The 23,849-nt window shown below is 41.2% G+C and overlaps 1 protein-coding gene across 2 annotated transcripts; it reads left to right on the top strand.

Moving 5' to 3' along the window:
- The first annotated feature begins 3,010 nt into the window (after positions 1–3,010).
- On the top strand, positions 3,011–23,331 carry vldlr (very low density lipoprotein receptor). 2 transcript variants are annotated; one of them, XM_058411665.1, is made up of 19 exons: positions 3,011–3,386; positions 8,958–9,077; positions 10,706–10,828; positions 12,908–13,030; positions 13,484–13,855; positions 14,216–14,338; positions 14,639–14,761; positions 15,598–15,717; positions 15,800–15,925; positions 16,201–16,372; positions 16,491–16,712; positions 17,293–17,411; positions 17,495–17,634; positions 18,258–18,399; positions 18,495–18,644; positions 20,232–20,294; positions 21,228–21,305; positions 21,404–21,573; positions 22,408–23,331. In XM_058411665.1, exons 1-19 carry the CDS (start codon positions 3,320–3,322, stop codon positions 22,441–22,443), a joined length of 2,589 nt encoding a protein of 862 aa, XP_058267648.1. In that variant the 5' UTR covers positions 3,011–3,319; the 3' UTR covers positions 22,444–23,331. The 2 variants fall into 2 exon arrangements, with proteins under 2 accessions (XP_058267648.1, XP_058267649.1); XM_058411666.1 differs by lacking the exon at positions 20,232–20,294 and having other exon boundaries at positions 18,495–18,648; positions 21,232–21,305.
- Positions 23,332–23,849: the final 518 nt, after the last annotated feature.

Consider the following 23,849-nt stretch of genomic DNA (forward strand, 5'->3'; position numbering starts at 1 on the left):
GGGGAAAAGTTCTTCTTTTAATGAAAATTCCAATAATAAACTATAACAAAATACCCTTAGTGTTGTTTTGAATTTAATGCTAGTCCACACTGATATTATAACCTTTTTGAAAATGTTCAGTATACTTGCTCAAGGCTTTTATTTCTCAAGGCAAGTATTTCTCTGTTTTATGCCATCTTGATCCCACCCATCTTATTACCAGGCTAGATCAGATATGGTATAATGGAAAACTGGAAATTGTATAGCAATAGTGATTATCCAGAACTGGCTAGGAACTATGAATCTGTACATTATATTACTATTTTGTTTATGATTATGCTCTAATATATTCTATAATAAATTGTATACTGGGTCTCAAGTTGTGACTTACATGAAAACACTGTAAATTGTCCGGCTTAGAAGTTTCTGACTTCGGGTTTACACTAAATAGTGGGCATGTTTATTCTCTCCAGGGCTCATACTATATTCATTGGCCAAATGTTGTCGTGCTGATCACGGTTTCAAGTCCTGATATCTGTCCTATTTAATCAAAGTGTCAGAGCAGGCATCTTAGACTCTTCTAGGATATCTATCTGATCGAGTTCTGAGCCAAACTGTCTGGAATGATCCTGATTTGTAAGCACTGTGTCTTGTATCTTGAATTGTACAATAACACAAGAGCTTAATCTAAAGCCCCTGGTGTTTACTGTATACTGTATAAGGTGATTTAGAGCCCCCTGGTGTCTAGAAGGTGAACTGCATGTGCAATGAAAACAATGTCAGACCTTCTGCTAATTCTTAACTGACCCCACCACCTTGGTTAAATTACAGGAACCTGTGAGTTGCCTTTTAGGGAGCAGGTCAGAGCTGAGGGTGCTAACAGGGTGTGAACAGAAGAGTTATTTTCAGTAACCACTCTATCCTGGTCAGGGTCAAAGAAGATGTAGGACCTATACTGGGAACACTGGGTACAAGGCGGGAATACACTCTCTGTCATTATCACCTACTGGAGTGTTTTGGGGGAAACTGGAGAACACAGAAGAAACCAGTATAGACATGCAGAGAACATGTGAAACTCCATACAAACTGGATATGGTACCAAGAAGCTGTGAGGAAGAGACGTTATGCCTACTATACCACCTTGGCCTTGACAGGAAACCATTTTTATTTTACACTATTTTGGCATAAAATCACACCCATTGAATTCTCTGTCACGTACCTCAATATGCTGTAGAGTTTTGTTAGTAAAGTATAGCTATTTAATATGCCGGTATAATGAAGGTTTATAAATATTCATAGATTCGACATTTTGTTAAGATACAAAATCAGGCGGTGATTATATAATTAGTTTTTCCATCATAGTGTATCTAATTAGTGCCTAATGCTATCATGATATTACACACATGCACAGGATATTAGTGCACAACTTTAATCAAATCTAAGGAGACAAATATAGAAGTATCACAGTTGGGAATCTGTGAGAAGAGAGACATCCGGTGACTTTATTAACAGCATACCAACACTGGGGGTCTGTATGTGTGATGGACCCACTATGATGCCTTAATTATTCAGCCAGTCCATGTTAAGTGCTTGGCTAGATTAAGATACCAATATATAATGGGAATCAGTTAAATTAAATATTACATGTTGATAATAGTCAGTGAGAAGTACTGAGACTTACTGTACATTTAATGCAGATGGGAGGTGGTAACTTAGTGGTTAAGCTGTTGGACTACTGGTCAAAAGGTTCCCAGGTCCACCAAGCTGGCCCTAAACCTTAAATTGCTCAGTTGTATAATGATAATGATGATAAAATGAGATCTGCCAAATTTCTATGTCTATACTATACAGTATGTATAACATATATATATATATCAGCCATAACATTATGAGCACTGAGAGGCGAAGTGAATAACACTGATTATCTCCTCATCATGGCACCTGTTAGTGGGTGGGATATATTAGGCAGCAAGTGAACATTTTGTCCTCAAAGTTGATGTGTTAGAAGCAGGAAAAATGGACAAGTGTAAGAATTTGAGTGAGTTTGATGAAGGGCCAAATTGTGATGGCTAGACCACTGGATCAGAGCATCTCCAAAACCGCAGCTCTTGTGGGATGTTCCCGGTCTGCAGTGGTCAGTATCTATCAAAAGTGGTCCAAGGAAGGAACAGTGGTGGACCAGAGACAGGGTCATGGGCGGCCGAGGCTCATTGATGCACATGGGGAGCGAGGGCTGGCCCGTGTGATCTGATCCAACAGACGAGCTACTGTTGCTCAAATTGCTGAAGAAGTTAATGCTGGTTCTGATAGAAAGGTGTCAGAATACACAGTGCAGGATGGGTCAGGGCTGTTTTGGCAGCAAAAAGGGGGACCAACACATTATTAGGCAGGTAGTCATAATGTTATGCCTGGTTTGGTGTATATACTATACTACACTTAACTATATGGTGCTGGAGTACCCCATGTCTTGAACACTAGTGTTTTCCTTGCTCCTGATTCAAAATCAGCAAAAGTTAACAAAAGTTAAAGTAAGTGTGTTAGAGCAGAGAAAACACTAATACTCCAGGATTAGGACTGTGGTCTAGAGTCAGTCCTCGACGTCTGCATCAAAGCTTGACTATCTCTATGAGGGGAAAAATGATCCATTTTGCAATTGGATTAAAATCACATTTAATCACCGTGTCCTATATTTCAATGATATAGAATTGAAGCACTTTATTAATCAGGCCAATACTGAGTTTAAAGCTCTCACTGATAGGTGGAGCCACAAGACCCGGGTGTCTCTTCTCCTCCTCAGATGCTGAATAGAACTATGTTCCTTGTTTATATCCTATATGATATATAACATAATGCTGAATACTGCGTTGCTTTTTTTTTTGTTGTTAAAACAAGAATTTGTGATCCGTCTGTATTACTAAGATTATATATAATAGATGCACACACTCGTGTAGGCAATGCATGATGTCGGTTGTGGTGGAGAAAGGGTTAACTGCGTGAAAATGACACGCTGAAGGAGAAGAAGAAAAAAAAAAAAATCTCCACACGCCCTGTGCTCCGCTCAGCCACACCGGTGCGGTTTATTTGCTGTAGGCTCGCGCTCGCGCCGACGGCCAAATTAAGAGGGCATGATGAGTCGCGCTCGCACGAGCCGCTCGCGAGCACGGCGCCACTGAACGCCTGGATGAGATAAAAGCGCGCGGCTCAGCCTCTGCCTCTGTTTTGTTCTCGCGCACCGGCTGAGCGCTCGCGCTGCGGTATCCGCGCACAAGAGAGAAGGGGAGAGAGAGAGAGATAGAGAGAAGGAGAGTGCGCGCGCGAGCGAGACACACTTAACCGCGAAATGGTCCTGTGCGTTTTGGGGTTTCTTTTCCTGCCACTGTGTCTCCAGCTGGTCGGGTTTATCGACGGTAAGTGTTAATAGCGCGAGCGGTAAATGGAATAAAATGCACGCTTGTACGCAACGAAGCTGCACGCGAATTCAAGGCGGCAGGCATATCGATTCATTCATAACGTAAGTGTAGCATGATGCAACATTTGTTTATTTCTAACCTAGCCCTGATACTGGTTTTGTAACCGATCCTTCATTGTGTAATTGACTACCTCACTGATCGCTCGGGCCTCCTTCAAGTGTTTGGTAGCAACGTGCCGCTTTGCACGTTTTTATCATCACGCACCCTGAAGGACTTTACCCACTGGATTTCACCTGCTGATTTCATGTCCACTCGCACGTTGTAATGATCTGCTTCTCCTTCATTTATTTATTAGAAGAGTTCATTTCTTGGACATGGGTTCGAGCCGGCGGCGTGTTTTGGGAATAGTGTGTATACGCTATGCAACAGTGTAGTCCAGGGCCGTGTGTGTGTGCGCGCGCAGATTACCCACACATTGCGTAATTGCCATTAAAACAGGTGACTTCACTTAAGAGTGTTACGTTCACTTTAAACCTGCCTCGAGGACTAGGACCTTTAAAAAAAAAAAAAATAACACGGTAGATAGGATACAAATAAATTGTTGTACACCCTTTTGTCTGAAATGTCCTTAAACAATCGCAAAATTGTGAAAATGCGTGATGTCCAAATGATGCTTCATTAGTTTTGCACTGAAGGTTTTATAACCAGGATCAACATTTTAGTGCTGAATGTGTACTAGACTGTAGTCTTTGTTATTTATTCTTTCATCAGCTGCTCTCATTAGAACGGAGTTCTTTTACTGGTTTTATTATTATTATTATTATTATTATTATTATTATTATTATTATTTTCAGGTTTTTAAATACACTGATCAGGCATAACATTATGAGCACTGAGAGGTGAAGTGAATAAGACTGATGATCTCCCCATCATGGCACCTGTTAGTGGGTGGGATATATTAGGCAAGTCAACATTTTGTCCTCAAAGTTGTTAGAAGCAGGAAAAATGGGCAAGTGTAAGAATTTGAGTGAGTTTGATGAAGGACCAAATTGTGATGGCTAGACCACTGGATCAGAGCATCTCCAAAACTGCAGCTCTTGTGGGGTGTTCCCGGTCTGCAGTGGTCAGTATCTATCAAAAGTGGTCCAAGGAAGGAACAGTGGTGAACCGGAGACAGGGTCATGGGCGGTCAAGGCTCATTGATGCACGTGGAGAGTGAAGGCTGGACCGTGTGATCCGATCCAACAGACGAGCTACTGTTGCTCAGATTGCTGAAGAAGTTAATGCTGGTTCTGAGAGAAAGGTGTCAGAATACACAGTGCAGGACGGGTCAGGGCTGTTTTGGCAGCAAAAGGGGACCAACACAATATTAGGTCATAATGTTATGCTTGGTGGGTGTATTTCAAAGTATCTTAAAGCTTGTTTTTTTTTTTTTTTTAATTTACCTGAAGTTTGCATCCATGTTTCTTTAAAATGGCACAGTGAATCACATGGTGTAATTTATCTCTTACAAGATACCGTTTAACATTTGATTATTTTAAATCAGTAGACCTGTTACCTTTTCTCACAGTCTGAATTACTTGAATTGTTGCAGCAAATGTATCCTATTAAATAACTATTATATATTACTATTAATTTATCATCTTTCATCTAGTTTTTGTGAATGATGAGAACTTTATTGTTTTGTAGAATATATAAGGAAACATATTCCAAATGAACGTTTTATTCTAGGAAAAAGCTGGTTGTAACTCAGTGGTTACGGCAAAACTAGTTGCCTAGTTTTGCAATCTTTAGTAAAGTGTACATTTCCATTCCTAGTGCCTACATTTTAGCCGAAACAAATGAACAGCAGGTTTATCCCCCCAGTGCCAGATGGGGGTGTGTGTGTGTGTGTGTGTGTGTATACTTTATTTATAAGGCCATGATCTTAATTACTATCAAGAAAACTACTGGAATTACCAGATTTGCCTGCACCCAAGTTGTGGCTTGTCAAATAGACTTGTCTCTTTTACAAGCTTCTGGTGTGGATAATTAAACAGTTCAGTGTTCATACCTGTTAACTCTGGTAGAAGGTTACACTCAGGAAAAAAACAGGGTTCCCAGAGTGGACCATTCCTCTTTAAAGGGGTGGTTTCCTTAAACATACTCCTCATGTTTGTATCTTTTACCTGTAAGCAGTGTTCCTTTAAAACTGTCCTTTAACTTTATCTTAGGGCTAAGATGTGCATCAAAGGTACAAACAATAAAGGTACCATACAGTTTAATACTCTTTTCCTCCCATGAAATTTATTTTCATCCCGGATTTGGCTTTTACGTTCTGTCTGTTCCTTTAGCCGTGGTGCTATTAGAGAGTGTTGCTTGGTTTACTTTAAGTGGGCGAACAGTCTGTTCTGCTCATCCAGAGAAAGATGTGGGTTCATTTCAATCAGAGGTGTCAGACTTCAGAAGGTAGCTAAAGGTACATCACACTGCTGAATTTAGCATCCTGTCCTGTTTAAACACACCTGTTCAGCTAGTCAGCTGTGTTCCAGTGCCTTTATAGTCGGAATCTGATGCTATAAAAGGAAAGCAATCTTTAGGATCCAGTGCAATATTAGTTGTGTATGGCAATATCCATGGTAAATATTGTTTTACCACAAGCCAGCTTCGTAAGGCAAAAGGAATTAGCAGTGTAGGCCGGCTGATAAACGGGTTTCACCTTGTCAGTATGCTATTTTAATGTCCAATCCAGTAGTATCTGGTTTTACACTGGTGGCTGATGACGGAAACATGTTGACATGTGGAAATTTTCCATTGTCTCTTTCAAAAATGTCCCATGACTATGGTGTAATGAGTAAATGTTTGGGTGACATGGTTTTAATTACTCAGCTAACATGAACAGTTGTTGTGATGAGTGTGAACTGATGAATCAGGGTATTGGTAAAATGTCTGAAAAATAAAATATAGAGCAAAGGGTTATTCAGGAGTTCTTCTGCGAGTTAACAAGGCTTGTTTTCCCCTTTAAGCCATTTCTGCTAATGATTATATCTTAGGCCTTGGGTGAAATATCTCTTTTTGATGCCGAGGCTGTGCTATGTAGCTTCTTCATACAGGGTCATGGCCTTCTAAAAGGCTCACAATGTTTTGGCTCGTCATGGTCTGATCCGACGCTGGTGCTAGAGGTAGGCCTTGTAAAGAAAGAATTAGCCTCTTTTGCTCATTTTAATCGTACAGATTCAGAACTCTAATCATAAAGAAGCTATAAGACATGATAAAAGAAAAGAGTGGGACATTGCATTTATTTGCATTCGTAAGCTCATTAAGTAGGCTAAAGTTTAATAAATCAATAAAAGGAAAGTAAATAATGTATGTTGGTTGCAGTGTGTCTGACCCAATTTGTTCGTAATATATGTCCATTCTGGGGTTTTAAAGATATCAGTTTTAGATAATGTAGTACGCAGGAAGCCTATATCCACCATCTGACTATCCTTAAACTTATCCTGTGCTATATAGTGGGTTATGAGCTTATTTTATACCTTAGATCATGCATTTGTATAGGCAGTTGGGGGATATTTTGTTGTGTTTTCCATTCTCATGACACAATTATTAGCTGTTCTTAAGCACCTTGAGTTAAATCTGGTTACTGTGGTCTTTCACTTAATATTTTTACTGGTCATGTAGCAGAACAGGGCAGCACAGTGGTTTTCCTCACAGCTCCAAGATTCCTGGTTCAATCCTGAGCTGAGACATGTTACTTACTCACTGTGTGGTGTGTTTGAATGTTCTCCCTGTTTCCATGTGGGTTTCCCTTAGTTTTCTCACACTTCTATGGGGATTGATGAGTGTGTGTGTCAGTGAATGTCTGAGTGTCCTGCTATGAACTGGCATCTCATTCAGGGGTGTGGTGTTTCTGCAATGCACCCACTGTACCCAGGATAGGCTCTGGGTCCACCACGACTCTTACCCAGAAGAAGCGGTTATTAAACAGAAACAAATGAATTAATGAGAATGAAGGTCTTTGTGGCGATCAGCTTTTTTATAATTATTATTAAATGAACTAAGGAGAGGGAAATATTTGATTCATTTCTCATTTTTAGCACAGCATGATGCACCTCCTTCAAATCTGCACAATTATATATTTCAGGATTTTTTCCACTGCCAAGTGAAAGTGATTTCCTTCCAAACATCATGTGCACATAAATAAAATCCTGCCATCCCAGTATGTTTACCGAATCCATCCGTTTTCTCGTTTCCTGGGGTTCACTCGAGGTTTCACTCTGACTGGCAGTGCCAGCCGCCTGCTCTGTGATCCAGACGGATCTTTGCATAACTTGATTAGGCCAAACAGCATGTCACGCATTATCATGAGTGTTGCATTGTTTCCAAGGAGAGGATGTGTGGTCAGGGAATGCTAGGCTGGCCAGCTGTGGACAGCTGCAGTTCCCAGTGCACTTGAACACATCTTTGGCTGTTGGTGCTACAGTAGTATTTCAGCTCAATAGTCCAAGTATTCACTTAATTTTTGTAGAACATTGTAGAACCCTTAGAACAAAGTCCTCTCCCGAAGCGCCACATGCCTGGGTTGTTTTCTACCTTATTGAATGAAACTGTTTGTAATTAGTTGATTAATTGAATCCGGGATGTGAAATGAGGCAGAATTCGAAATACTGCAGTGTTGCTGCTCCTCGGGATTGCTCTCCATTAGACGTTATCTTGGAACAAATTCAATTAACTTTTATTGGTATAAGTAGCAAGGAGGGAAGAGGAAAAACTCCCTGAGACGATTCGAGGAAAAAAACCTCGAGAGGAACCAGATTCAAAAAGAAACCCATTCCCATCGGTGTGACGCCGGATAGTGCAATTATAGTGGATAGTACTCTGTATAGTGAAGTGCAATAATGCGACCAGAAGCAACTTGTTAATACATAATGCTTCCCAAAGTTCCAACCCTTTAGAGAGTGGCTCAGATCCTCTTGTGCGTTCTTCCTACCTACGTGGAAGCAAACTTGTGGCTCCCTGTAATCACAACGTAGCTTTAATGAGCGGGTCCGAGCTTTTTAAACACACATTAGCTGCTGCTAAGCACGTAGGCATTTTCACACAGGGCTGTTTGCTTTTGTGCACCAGTTAAAGTAAGGGTCTAATCTTCACCTGCTTAATCCGGTTGCTTGGTCTTGGATAAAGCATGGATGAGCAGGGCATGTCTTGTTTAAATCACATGATCACTTCTTCTTCTTTGGGCTTAATGTAGCTGATTGGTACATCCTGGTAAACACTATTTAAGAGAAAATAAGCATGCGATACTGAAGCGCAATGCAAATGATGGGTTTTGGAGATTTTCATGTGCTTCAGATCAGTTTTTAGTGCTGCGTAGAGCAGTGGGGAATAACAGTCTGTACCTGATTAGTTACCTGAACCTGAAGATTTTATTTATTTATTTAAATAGTTATTTAAAATGGCATTTATAATAGCTTTTTGTTAACCTTAAGGCTTTTAAAATAGTTTGTTTAGAAAATTTCTTGAACACTTGCGTACTTAAATCAGTAACAGATTGTCACTTTCACTTTTCCTTTTACTCTCCCACCTCAGGCTCGCGAATAGAATGTGAGCCATCGCAGTTCCAATGTGGGAACGGCCGCTGCATCCCATCCGTGTGGCAGTGTGACGGTGACGTGGACTGCACTGATGAGAGTGACGAGAACACATGTGGTGAGTCATTGTTTACGTGTGTGTGTGAGTGTGTGAGAGAGAGACCGCACATTCATAGTGCTTAAGCACAACCGCACACTTGCTATAGTCCAATGAACCTGCTTGTGTGAAACCTACAGGAAGCGGACTTGGAACGCTTCATTTTATCAAGTAATTTCCCAGCGGCTTATTGACGTTTGTCGCTCAACTTAAAGGATAGGGGGAAAAAAGCTCAGTGCCTCAGATCCTTAAATTATTGACAGAACCCAGGCTTTTATGCTACAGATCTGCATGATTACACACTGGGAGCCATAAGGTCCCCTTCTGGATGATCTAGCTCTCCTTGTATCTATGGTAACTGGGTCATAGACTTTGGGGGTGGGGAAGCACGGTGTGTGTGTGTGTGTGTGTGTGTGTGTGTGTGTGAAGGAGGGGTTGGCATAGATATGAGTGAGAAGGCTGTAATTTATTAGTGTAACACTTACAGTGAAGTCATCAAGGTTCCAATCATTATCATTCCTGCACGATGGTCCCCAAGTGTGCTCTCTTACACAGTCTGTCCCAGCGAGTGTAAATTTCTAGTCCTGTGGTAAGCATGCTAATTTATGTGTCGGGAGCCCTCAGGCACTTCTGGCCATTGTAGCCACAGGAGCCTATTTCACTGGAGAGCACACTTGTACACTGAGTGGACATGAAGTGACTGATAATAGGGTTGGGCTTAGTGCCAAGGGGGAGACGGGGTCCCTTGTGAACTTGTAGGGCACGACCGTTGACATGACGATAGTATACATTTACTTTAGGTGTATAGTAAGAGTTGGCGGGGAAATATTTGCAATTTCGTCGCATTTCCTTATTCTACATTCAGTCCCAGAGGTCTGAGCAGTTCAGTCACGGCTGACTATGAAGCAAATACTCTGTATAGGTACTATATGTAAATAGAAAGTTCCAGAAAATCGAGCAAATTCTAAAATAATCAGAGGATTGTGCAATATTTAAAAAAAAAAATTACAGCAGATTTGGGCCAGGACGCATCATAACGTATTCAACCGAAGCTCTCCTCGATTCATGTGCGTCAGACATGAGTACTCTTTAAATATGTGTTTTCACTGGTAGGAGTTGAAAAGGAAAACCTTGTCCTTTTGTTTCGCCAGTTCAAGGTGGTTTCCACAGAAATAACGCTTAAAAACTCTGCAAGTTGCATCACAAAATTAGAAAAAATGAAGCAAGAAATGAAGGAGGAGCTGAATAGATGTAAAAAGTATAAGCAGAAGCTAGAAGAAATCGGTCATAAGTTAAATGGAAATGTTTTATAGTGCAGATAACTGTGAAAGTATGATCATTAAATGTCTAGAATCCTCTTGTTTTAAATAAATGTGATTTATCCAAAGCATGATTATTGGTAATTATGTGATTTTATTATGAATTTTCATTTATCAGTGTTTTGTGTAAGGGAATATCTGAGTGAATGCAGTAAATGAGTACAGAGGATATATTATGGGGCATTATTCTGGGACATGGCATTTGTACCTGATGCAAAGTTTTTGCTGAGCTTATTGTTTTTCTGTTTTCCTCACACACTTCCCTTTTTAAGCAGGCTGAAAAGTAAGCCCTTGAGACTTTTTTCCATTTTAATCCCGTCTCCGTTGCAGTGAGGAACACGTGTGCGGCCCAGGACTTTATCTGTCGCAACGGCCAGTGCCTCCCCAAGAGATGGCACTGCGATGGAGAACCTGACTGCGAAGACGGCTCGGACGAGAGCGCAGACGTGTGTCGTGAGTCAAATAGTTTTTAACGTCGTTTTCATTGTTTTTGGAATACACAAAAATGATTTTGAGCAGTTGTCAAAAATAGATTTATTTTGGTGGCCTTGACAGCGTCTCTGACCAGAGTTTATTGAAGTCTGTGTCCTGGAAACCATAGCACAAATTCCAAGAGTAGGAGTTCAGTCAGTGGGTGGAGTCGAGAGAGAGAATGAGTCAGGAAGAAATGTGACCGGAAATTATTTTTGAAAGTCTTTGCTTTTCTGCAAAGCGCCATCTCCCTTGAGTCATTCTCATCTGCTGCACTTCCAAATGCGTCACTCTGCAGATGTCCCTTCACCCGAATTCAGCAGCTGTGTCAGTTATGGTAACAGCAGCAGGATTGGTCAACGTGTCCGGTCAGGTTACATCCCAGTTCTCTCTGCAACTCCAATGTGTTGTCCTTTAAGACCTGGCTACAAAGCACTCAATCAATCCTCGCTGAGAAATACGAGCAGCTGTTTTAATCAGGCATAGCGAGAAGGTCAGATATCTCGTGTCCATCTGTAGGGATAGGAGCTCAGTTCGGGTGGGAGATCCTCATTCATAAAATGCCCATCATCCCACTTTTCCATTCTTTTTTGGATTGAAGATATTTTAATAATCAGATTTGCAAATTGAAGCACACATTTTTAAGCATTTATATATGACCATGCTGCTGAATCTGGTGAGAATGTGTTGATAAATTTTCAACCGCAGACCAGTCAAAGGTTTATATTAATGCGTTTATTTTTATTTTTAAAGTTTCTGTCGTGACTGCTAACTGTCCCTTTATGGTAGGAACATAATTATAAAAACAAACTAAAATTGCCGTGTGGTTAATGTTTGATTCTGTTTTATTCGAATATAGCCATAGAAGCTGGCATGGTGTTAAGAAACAGAAAGAAGGAAAGAAAGAAAGGTTCTGTTTTATTCAGGAAGCTTCATCACACACCCCTTTTTCAAAAAAATAAAAAATAGAGGCTTATTTGGTGTATGAATGTTTCAGCATTTTGAAATTAACATTACAGCAAGATCTGTGGACTTTCTTTGAAAGGGAAAAAATGAATATTAAACTGTAGGAGTGTCTTTTTGTGTCCTCCTTAATTAAGCTATGGGTTTCATTGATTGGCTAAAACGTATTTCTCCATATGTTTTTCAATATATTTCCTTATAATATAAGTTCGACCTCTGGGTTTACTAAATAAATATATCGACATGCTTACAATCACACGTTAGAGCCATCCTCTTAAAAAGCCGGCTTCCACATGTGATCCAAACCGATCCATTGTATTTTGTTTTGGAATATTGCACAATCCAGCAAGGTATTTTTATGTGCTGGACGTGCTGTTCCATGTGGCAGGCATCCATAACACCTTCTTGTTTGACCAGCTGCTTAAAGTCAGAAGTACATGGAATGGTACAGTGTGTGCGCTTGGGCATGTGGCTGTCTGTGTACGTGTTGGAGATCATGCCTTTGAGAAGGAGTGTCCTGAATGAACACTGACCCTGTTTATAGGGTTTTGTTGTTTAAGATTGATTCTTGCTTGTTGTGACCGGGTTCTTGCCCTGAGAAGGGTGACCTTTTGCAGATATCCGGTTGTGGTTATTAATATATAATACCCATATTTGGTCATTAGGATTTGAGCTCAGAAACCTTCCTTCGTTGTTTGTAATTTTCGGACTCGGGCTGTATTATTTAATATTGGAGCCTCTTGTCTCCAAAGGATACAGTCTGATTCGTATCATGTGAAGTAATTGTTTACATGAAGTTTCTACACGTGTCACGGAAGAGATTTGCGTCAGGCAGAGTCTGTTTTTTTTTCGCTGATATTAAGCATATGTCCTTTAACCTTTTGCTTAACAAAGAATAGACTCCAGAATTACTCTTTTGTTTTCCCCCCCAAAGTAAACAAATTCATCAAGTTCTACTGGTTCTTAGGAACGTTCCAAGCCCGGCATTTGTCTAAAAATGCAAATGTTACTGAATAATTCTCTCAGGATTAAGTACAGTGATTTCATAACCTTTTTAATATAGCATGTTTTGTCCTAACTCACCGCTCTTTCATTCAGACAGCAGAACTTGCCGTATGAATGAGTTTAGCTGTGGCACCGGCTCTACACTGTGCATTCCTGTGTCTTGGAAGTGTGACGGCGAGAGAGACTGTGACAACGGAGAAGACGAGACGAGCTGCGGTGAGTCAGCATCTGGCTTGGCGTAGGTTTTGTGACGAATTAACTGTCTGTAATAGTTTCAGAGGAACCTGCTTGGAGTACATAGCCCCAGGTGTCATGATGCAAGCGTAGTCTTTTATTGCATGTGGCATAGGGTGAGTCAGCCACAGCTTAGCAAACTGTTTCACTGTTCAATAATCCAGTGTTTCTCGGCTTGTTTATGTAGCTGATGCAATGCAACAAAGACAAAATGTGTTCCTATAAATCACTGGTCTCCAGTCCTGGTCCTGGAGATCCCACTGTCTTGCACGTGTCTGTGTTTTCCTGCTTTGACACGCCCACTTCAACTCAAAAAGTACTGGTGATTAGCTGTGACGATGGGAATATGGAAAATACTCCAGGGCTAGGATTGGGAATCTGTGCTGTGTGCATTTTTGTTTAATCAGAGCCTTTTGCGTACATTTTTTCCTTCAGGTAACATCACCTGTTCTCCTCTGGAATTCACCTGCGGCAGTGGTCGCTGTATCTCCCAGAACTTCGTGTGCAACAGCGAGGACGACTGCGGTGATGGTACGGATGAACTAGACTGCGCCCCCTCCTCCTGCGACGCTAACCAGTTCCAGTGTGGAAACACCACCTGCATTCCTATCAGTTGGGTGTGTGACCGCGACGTCGACTGTCAGGACCAATCGGATGAGTCCCCCCTGCACTGTGGGAAGAACCCCACACCGGCAGCGAAATGCTCGATTAGCGAGACGCAGTGCGGCTCAGGGGAGTGCATTCACCGGAAGTGGCGCTGCGACGGAGATTCCGACTGCAAAGATGGCAGCGACGAGAAAAACTGCCGTGAGTGGGTTATGCTTTGAATGGCAGTTTTTAATAAATGTTATAGTTTGTTTTACCCAAAGCTAGCACTGTGAAGTAGTTATACTGGGTTACAGTGATACCATTGTAATGTCATCTGTTATCAAACTACACAGCTGTTGGGTGGGATTCCAGGGGTGTGGGATTACTCCTACTGAAAGGCAAGGTTAAAAATCAGCTACTGTTGTTGGCCAAGTGCCAAAACTGGAGGAATGCCAAGCAGATAAGGAGGGTGGGTGGGTGTGTGTGTGTGTGTGTGTGGGGCGTGTAGTTAGAGGTCAGCTCTCCTGCATGGTTTAGCCTGTAAGGTGACTCGACTCTGTTTTTCCATTCCCCCTGCAGCTCCTCGCTCCTGTCGCCCGGACCAATTTAAGTGTGACGACGGCAGCTGTATCCATGGTAGCCGGCAGTGCAACGGTTTCCGGGACTGTGCCGACGGCACGGATGAAGACAACTGCAAAAATTGTGAGGCCACTGAAGTCCTTTCCAAATCTCTCTAGCTGTTCCACATGAAACCTTTTTATAGACACATTATTGTGTCAAATTAGGTCACAGGAAGTGTTGTAAGAAAATTAGGTCAAATCCAGAGTCAATATACACTTCCTCCAGTACTGTAGGAATGTTGGAGTTGATTATATTACCTTCAGGGTTTCAGTCTCTGACACACTGTGTATTGGATTGGAATGTAGTGTTGTTTGCTTTAGTATCGTTTGAGTATATAAAGTGATTTTTAAACTAACTCTTTCTGTTCCTTTGCTGGTGTAGTGACTCAGTGTAGCGGCCCAGACAAGTACAAGTGTCGGAGCGGGGAGTGTATCGAGATCAGCAAAGTCTGTAACAAAGTCCGTGACTGCACTGACTGGAGCGATGAACCAATTAAAGAATGCAGTAAGTGGAAAGTCATGCTGGGGGTTTAATCCATATGCAAAAAGGCAGAGTTGACTGTATAAACTTGTAGTATAATCTCCGTCGATCGAATATAAAGAATATATAAACAGGCTGTGACAAATTAAAGATGTTAGGCCACAATGAGCTGGCAAAAAACACAGTGTACATTGGCATGGATTCAACAAGTCTCTGGAAGTGTCCTGGCAGGATGAACACCACTCTCTAAAGATATTTCCTTAATTGGGGTTTTTATGATGGTGTGCTTGCTAGAGCAGCATGTATACTAAACACCGGAGCCAAACAGGGAAGGTCAGTATGGCCCTGTGCAAGGGTGATGTGCAGAATCATGCTCAACTGGTTCATGTTTCAATAGGAACAAATGGCTGCATTTAGATCTAAGGTCAAGACTGTAAATAGGGTTGAAAGTTGCAGATAAAGGGGCATATTCAGTAACTGTAAAGTGGGTGTGGAAGTACTGTTAGGCGTTGTGAGGAATTCAGGCATGGATTTGGTCCACTTGGAGACGGCAGTTCAATGGAGTTATTGTGTAAATGATAAATGTGGGATATAGTACGTGGTCTATTATATTTTCTCTAGAGAAAGCCTATTTTCTCTTTGTCAGCTTTGTTTGAGTCGTATTTCTCTAATTCTGTCCTGACGTTGTGGATACAAAAGTGAAACGTTTTTCAACTGCAAAGCAAATATTGACTTGCTGTGTGACTCATTCATTGAGAATCTCAAGGACTTAGTCTGCTCTATCTGCTTCCGCACACGCTTGCCTGTAAAATAGTGAACATTTGCGTGTTTCTTTTCTCTGGCTTTGCTTTTCATTTCAGATCTGAACGAGTGCCTCATCAACAATGGCGGATGCTCGCACCTGTGCCGCGACCTGGTGGTCGGCTACGAGTGTGACTGCACGCCTGGGTTGCAGCTCATCGATCATAAAACCTGTGGTGGTGCGTGCAGCCGTACACGTTGTTCAGATTAATGACGTAGCTGCTCGTGAAAATGTTTCAGCATTCTCTTCCTCCCTTGCAGATATCAATGAGTGTCTGAATCCTGGGATCTGTAGTCAGATTTGCATCAATTTGAAAGGAGGCTACAAATGCGAGTGTCATGAGGGTTATCAGATGAACTCTAGCACAGGAGTGTGTAAAGCTGTAGGTAGGTGAAATTGTGTTGAGTGTTAATGTTGAAGAATAAATCATTGAGCAACTGAGCTGCCAAGGCTCCTTAGAATTCAGTGTGCGAGTTTCCTTGATGGGATGAACTGAAGGTTGTTTTTGCCTGCAGCCAGTTTATCTCCAGTACAGATTTTTTTTTTGCTAGGTCAAGTGGTATACATGTACACATACATAGTCCTGACAGGCTAAGCAAACCTTGGTTGGACTTCAGTATTCATAAACTGCAGACCTTTAGCTCCATCTTCTGCTGTACAGGCAAAGAACCTTCTCTGATCTTCACAAACCGGAGAGATATCAGAAAGCTGGGGCTGGAAAGGCGTGAATACACACAGATAGTAGAGCAGCTGCGCAACACTGTGGCCCTGGATGCAGACTTCAACCGTCAGAAGATCTTCTGGGCTGACCTGGGACAGAAAGCCATCTTCAGGTATCTGCTTCACCCTGAGGCTACCTCTTCTGGGTGGATGGCAAATGTTGAAATACCTTGCCATGGTTAAATTGAGTCTTAAATGAATTTATCATGTTGTTTTAATGGTTTTTCACAGTACAGCACTGGACAAGCGTGAAGACACAAGCAGCCATACCAAAGTGATTGATGTCCAGATGCCTGTGGGGATAGCGGTGGACTGGATCTACAAGAACATCTACTGGTCAGACCTGGACAGTAAGACGATAGCTGTGGCCAATTTCAACGGCACGAAGCAGAAAGTCTTGTTCAACAAGGACCTAAAGGAGCCAGCTTCCATCGCAGTGGATCCTCTTTCTGGGTAAATATAATGTGTAAATATGATGCCTTGCCCAGGGTTGTTGGGTCTATTAAAATTTTCAGTCCAGATACCTGAAACTAGCTGAAATATTTTTCCTTTTTTTTCCCCTCAGTCTTTGCTTTAGAAATAATTGTCCACAAACATTTCTCATTTGCATTACCAGCAGTACAGCTTTTTATAATCATTATTGTTTATTATCCACTCCATAAATCTTCTTTTTCCTTTCTTTACGAAATTGCAATTTGTCCCCATTTACTTATGCCTTTGTTTGCACAAGCCTATGTCTGAGCAAATAGAGAACACTTAACAACAAAAAGCTGCTGACCAGCCCCCAAAAATGCCACCCATGGCATTTTTCCACCTGGAGCCTTGTTATAGAATTAGCTCAGTTTGGCAGATAAAGCACAACCTTGGCAACTTTGACAGATATATTTAGAATATTCAAACTCATTCAGTAGGAAATTGCAGCTTGTGACTTTTATACAGCTACTGAGGAGTAGTTTTTTTTTTTTTCTTTTTTAAGGGTGTATTTGCTTCTCATTGCTTGATTATTTAACACATTGTATTTCGGTCACTGTAGGTTCCTGTACTGGTCTGACTGGGGTGAACCAGCTAAGATTGAGAAGTCTGGAATGAACGGGGTAGACAGACAGGTCCTAGTTGAAACAGACATTCAGTGGCCCAATGGTATTACCCTTGGTAAGTACTGGTTTAATGAAGGTTTTGAAGTTCATGAAGCTACCTGTTGTGGAAATTAATATTGACTAGTATTGCCTCTACAGATCTGATCAAAAGCAGACTTTACTGGGTGGATTCCAAACTGCACTCACTGTGTAGTGTGGATCTGAATGGAGATAACCGGAAAAAAGTCCTGCAGTCCCAAGACTACCTGGCTCACCCCTTTGCCCTCACGGTATTTGAGGTATCTCAATTCTCTATTTGTTGCCTCTCTGTAGTGCCTCATAATTGAGCAGCCTTTTTTGCACCATTTTAATAGTTCCCTGCACTTCCTTGAATTGGTTTGCTTGGATTTGGGGATGCCCTTCAGATTCTGGATCTGATCACGTCCTGTATGTTCGTTCCTCAAGATTCATCACTCTACATAGCATGTTTTTTCCCTCCATTTTAAATATGAATAAATATCCAATTTATAGTGTGGTTTTCTAGAGCAAATGTGTGAACCCCATGTAAGGTTTGCATGGTAAAAAGCATTCCATCTTATACTGTATGTTTTAAGGTGTTACAGACTTGGCTTTAGTAATTGATCTACACAAACTGTACTTTTCCTCGGTGCTGGGGTGGTTCAACTAGGAATGTTTATCTGCTGTACCTTTTAATTATTTATTTTATTTATATTGATCCAATCTATTTATGTACCTTTAAATTATTATTAATGGTTCCAGGTAATATATACATAATTTTATTTTTGTTTAATTTTACATGCTAACTTTTATTTCTGAAAACCATCATGAAAGCTACACGTCTTTTGAGACATTTTAGTTGGCAGGTACCTTTTCAATGCCCTCACCTTTTCTGCTTTGACAGGATCGAGTTTTCTGGACAGATGGTGAGAGTGAAGCTATTTATGGTGCAAACAAGTTTACAGGATCAGATGTGGTGATGCTAGCCAGCAACCTGAATGAACCACAGGACATCATTGTCTACCATGAACTCGTACAGCTGTCCGGTAAGTGCGTTAGCATTTGGGCATGGTAGGCAGGAGTGAGCGAACAGAGAGAATGTGGGACCATTGGTCAAGCTGAGGGTTCTGTTTCTGTGTAGGTACCAACTGGTGCAACGAGAAAATAGAAAATGGAGGCTGTTCCTACATGTGCCTGCCTGCACCTCAGATCAACAAACACTCCCCCAAGTATACATGTGTGTGTCCCAAAGGTCAGGAGCTGGCCTCAGACGGCTTACAGTGCAGACCAGGCAAGTATCTGGTGTTGTGAGGGTTAATCAAGTGATGTGCTAAAACTTTACTCTATTCCCCTGCCCCTTGTTGTCTTAAGCCTCATTTATTGCCGCCTCTTGTGTGTGTCAGTTTGAAATGTTGTGCTTGTGCAGCTTGATGGCTCCCTTCAGGCTCTGTGTCCACTACCTCACCCCCTCCGTGCCTCTCTTTCTCTCCTCTCGAAGCTAGACAGGGGCTGTCCTCCTTTGAATACTCTTTTCACAGAGAATATGCCATGTGGAGTAATATACCGATGGACCTTGGCATTCAAACCTAACAGCACATCTCTAAGGGGGGGAATCCACAGGAACTAAGGAAAAGGGTTTTAAGGACAACAATCACTGCATGAATACTTTTATGGCTCTTAAACAAAATGAAAGGCTTTTCTTTACTATGCAACACTGATGGTAGCAGGAGACCCCTCTAATTGCCTCCGTGAAGAATGCAAGAGCAGTAAACTGTTCCCTTCGACGTGGTTGCATTCAGTAAATGAAGATAAAGAGCTCGAACTCCATTGTGTATGAATGGCCCAAGCTTTCATGGGCCCTTTACTTCTGAGCTACAGCCTAGATGAACAAAACTATAGTTTTCTCATCTAGTAAATAACTTCCATGGGCACATTTGTAACTGCCTTTACGCTTGGTTTGAGAATTTGAGTGCAATGACTTCCAGATGGTGAGGACGTGTTACTTATACAGCGTTTGAGTAGATTAAAGGAGGGTAAACATGTAGAAAGCTATACCTGGGTTCCAGCATGCTGGCTTTCTGCCAAACAGTCACTGTAAATGTCAAACATCTGAGTATCAGGGCTTGAGCTTAAAGGTCAGCTAAGAGCTGTCAAAATTGCAGCATGTTTTTAGAGACATGGTCTGTAGGCTTTCCTTTAAACCGTTCTAGATCAAGAAAATATGGTTTTAAAGAGGAGTTTTGGTGCTTTAAACATTTTAGGAGATAGTATTAATGTCATCAAAAATCCGAACGCCGTTCTAGTGCATCTCAAACCAAGCTTCGTTAAAGACATGCAGTGATTATAGTGTTAATTTGGATGGTTTAGCAGCAAATCAATTCTTTTTCTTCCTGTGTTGCCCTTTTTTTTTTTTACTTTGTGTTGCTATTTTCTATTTTTTTTTTATTCCCCAGCCATTCATCCTATTGAGCCACTGATCAGACTGTTAATACAGATACTTTTTCGCTAAAAGATTGTGAGGTTGAATCACAAAGGTGTTCCAGCTATCCATGACCATGAGTTAAGGACAGGAGGGCTGTCATTACTGTGGTTCCCCCGTCAATCCCAGTCACACTAACCATAGCTCATGTCATGTGATGTATCCATTGGAAGAGATTCAGGGGTTGGCTTGGAGGAAGCCTGTCTTGGGCTTCACATCCATCTGGTTGGTAGTGATCAAGTGATGGAGGAGAGATAGCTAGTGCATGCATATTTTCGATTCAGCCCCCTGCTTGCTTTTGCTAAAACTCTTCGCCGATTATTCCTCCTTATGATTCCTAAATAAGTAGTTTAGGTGGCTTTGGCCATGGCTTTATATCACTGTGCTCTTTTGTAACAGTGGCATCTACAGCTGTTCCACAAGATGAAGGGCGGGTGCTCGTACACCCCACACATCCTCCAGGTAATGCAGTTTCCCCACCGAAAGTGTTTAGACTGCATGTGCATGATCATGCAGTTAAACTGGCTTCATAGCTTTTAATGTAGTCTCGTAGCACATGGTGGGAACATCTGTCAATCAAACAGGACCCACATGTTTACTGTTTTGGAATGACATTGTGGGTCAGCGGGGTTAAATGAAGTTGAAGTGATGCAATACCCCCTTCATTATGACCATCTGTTAATCTTGTGATTAATAAGGGGAGAGTTGCAGCAGTGGTCACCTTGCAAAAAATAGACCTGTTGGATATCTAGCACAGTGCTATGACCTAGTTTCAGATAGTGTTTAGACACTCCCCAGGTTTGACCAACTTTGAAGCCCATAGACTTCACTGGTTGTCAGTCAGATCAGTTGATTCATTTCCTACAGTACATATTGGTGTAAGAAATAACAATGTTAGTTTTTCTACTGAAACGCCTTTTTTCCTCTCCCTCATTCAAAGAGACCCCAAAACCCAAGGTCGCAGTGCAGCCAGAGCCCACTGATAAGCTCTGCCATTTAGCCGAGTGCTTGCTCTAAAGACTACTAACATGTTTGTGGAGAGTAGAACCTGTATTGCGTTGGGCTTTTCGGCCTCAGCAGATACCTGTGCTCAGATTAACTAAAGGGCAAGTGTGAAATCCCTGGTTTGCTGAAAGGGGTGTTGGCTGTCTTTCGAAATGCTTGTGTGCTCTTTATAATTTTCATTTAATGCATGGCTCTAGCCTTCCCCCTTATAATGTCATCTCTAAGCTTTTAATCACCATTTTAGGTTTCATTTTAGGTTGCGTTCATCCTAGGTTGTTCATTTTCCCTAGCAGTCAAGTCCTTATCTGAATGAATTAGCATGTATAATGTGCTCTTCGCTGCCCCACTGAGCCGTGTATAACTTGACAAATTTTCCATCTATCCATATAGAAAGAAATCTCAGCACTGCTATACATGAGGTGAAATCAGCCAAGGGATCAGCTGCAGCCTGGGCGGCTTTGCCAGTGTGTAAGTCCTCCTACTCTTCTCTCACTATTTGAAACTTTATATAAGGAACTGCTATACGTTTCTATATTCCACTGTGACCTGCGCTCTCTTGTCGGTAGTGTTGCTGGCCATGACTGCAGTTGGTGGTTACATAATGTGGCGGAATTGGCAGATAAAGAATAAAAAGAGCATGAATTTTGACAACCCGGTGTATCTGAAGACTACAGAGGAAGACCTAAACATTGACATCAGTAGACACACTGCCTCAGTTGGACACACGTATCCTGCTGTGAGTAATTTTATTCATCGTCAAAATTAGAAATGCGATCTGGATGGATGGATAGAACGAACTTGATTGATTGTCATTGCAAAGTACAGGAACATAGCAACGAAATGCCATCTGTCATGACCGTTATTTTACGATTAAACTAGTGTCCTGGTTACAGTTTTATCTGGTTACCTGGTTGGAGTTCTAGTTGACCATGTCAAAGACATGTTTAAAAAAAGTTCTCAACTTTCATCAGGAATGACACTCACAGACTTTTAAAAGACCATTTACACCAAGTTATGTAATTTTCCCATTCCCACACACTAGCTAGCGCAATATCTACCAACCACAGTGGGTGAAAACCATCACACGGTTCCTCCGACACATAGTCACCTCACATTTCACATAATGCCGTCTCTCACCCATTTCCACTTTTGGTGTCTCGGACTTCTGGATACAGTATATAGATAGCTGTGACTCATTGGTGTTTAACCCACAGAAACATAAAAGTGCATTTGTATATACGTGGATGTGGTGGATATTCTTGCATTAAGCCTTATTCAAGCTTGACTAGATTTAACAGCAATGTCTCTAGGTTTTACAACCCTGAAAAGAAACAATTACTGAGAATTACCTTTTTGTATGTCACCGAATACACTTAGCAATAGTTATACTAGCCATCAAAATGTGGGCACAGTACACACATTATCCTGTCTGAATTGTCCCATTAATTCCTGTATAATAAAACCTCAAGGTGTAAACAGATCAGTCAAAATTGTTCATTAGTGTTTATGTACATCACCTAGCTGTTGTGATCACATTTTAACTGGTTTGGAAATGTCTGTTCTATTTCAGATTTCTATAGTCAACACAGAAGATGACATGCCATAACCATGCCTCTACACTGCTCCTGTTTATGAACTGTCCACTTGGGACTCTCACCAAACACTGCTGTTCCAGCAGGCTGACAGTCAGATGCCTTCCGAAGTGCATTTCTCCATTGTTTCTTAGGAGTGGTGTGTGTGTCGTGTGTGTGTGTGTGTTTGAGAGAGAGAAAAATATGACGACTTGCTTCCTTCTCACAATAAACATGCCCAAAGCATTATATAACTGAGGATGTGGCCTTTTACTGATTCTGCCACAATCTTGGTCCATGCAAAGTGACTGACCAACTCGACAGCTCTCACTCTTGAGGAGACGAACAATTGGACCAGAGACCAAGAATTTGGACGTGGTCAGTGCTGTTGAACAGTTTGTTTTGGGCGAATGAATGTTTAGATGAAATCTGAAGTTTTAGGCAGCCATGTTGAAAATGTGAGTTTCTTTTCTTTTCTTTTCTTTTCTTTCTTTCTTTCTTTCTTTCTTTTTCTCATTGAGGAATATTTACCTCCAGAAGCACATTCTTATCATGCTTCTTATGTCTATCCTGGGGAAAACTAAACTCTATAAGAGGAGTGACGTTGGAACGTTTGTAAAATGCTGTAAATATCCCTAACTTAAAGAGTAATCAGGATTCTCCAAGCACTTTGGTCAAATGGTCATGTCCTGTGTAAATAAGATTGTATACAATTGACAATTTTGCTATGGTGGGGTATATAGTACCAGGGGTAGATTTAAAATGTATTTAAAAAAAAAAAAAAAAAAAAAAAGGTTTGTTAAACTATTTTCTATGTTTGTGCTGTTCCTGTAACCTTTTTATAGCATTGTACAGGAAGGAGTAAATGCTCTGTATCGAGGAAATTTGCAAATACTTCAAATAAAAGGAAATGGTCAGTTGTACGTTATTTGTAAAAGTAATTCCTTGCTGAAAGAGATATGGAAATGGATGAATTGTTGAGAAACACTGGGGGAAAAATTGCCATTGCATCAGGAAGTTCATAAATCCAAATGAAATGTTTCCATTAAGGTGGACGTAACACTCCTGAAAGGTTGTATGATATCGGGCTAATTACAGGTTAGAGTAATGTACTTGACATTTAAAGGCATTTTAATACACAAGTTGTTGATCGTCATTGCCGTTGGCTTGTGTACATTAGTAGTAGGGTGCCAATGTTCTTGGCATTACTATTTGAAATAAGCTAAACATTATAACAAGATTCTAATGGAGTGAAGCACCTCTAATCAGAGTCCATATTCAGTATGGGAGCTTAACAAGAGTGAGAACCTTATTAGTGTTTACGCCCAGCATATTGGATAATACCTAAAGTCTGTTGTGGAAGAGATTTGTGAATGTAAGGCAAATGAAAGACATCGGGGTGGGGAATGTAGGGAGAGGATAATAGTATTTAAACCGTTAA

Source organism: Hemibagrus wyckioides, linkage group LG16, assembly GCF_019097595.1.
Source record: "Hemibagrus wyckioides isolate EC202008001 linkage group LG16, SWU_Hwy_1.0, whole genome shotgun sequence".
Classification (NCBI taxonomy): Eukaryota; Metazoa; Chordata; class Actinopteri; order Siluriformes; family Bagridae; genus Hemibagrus; species Hemibagrus wyckioides.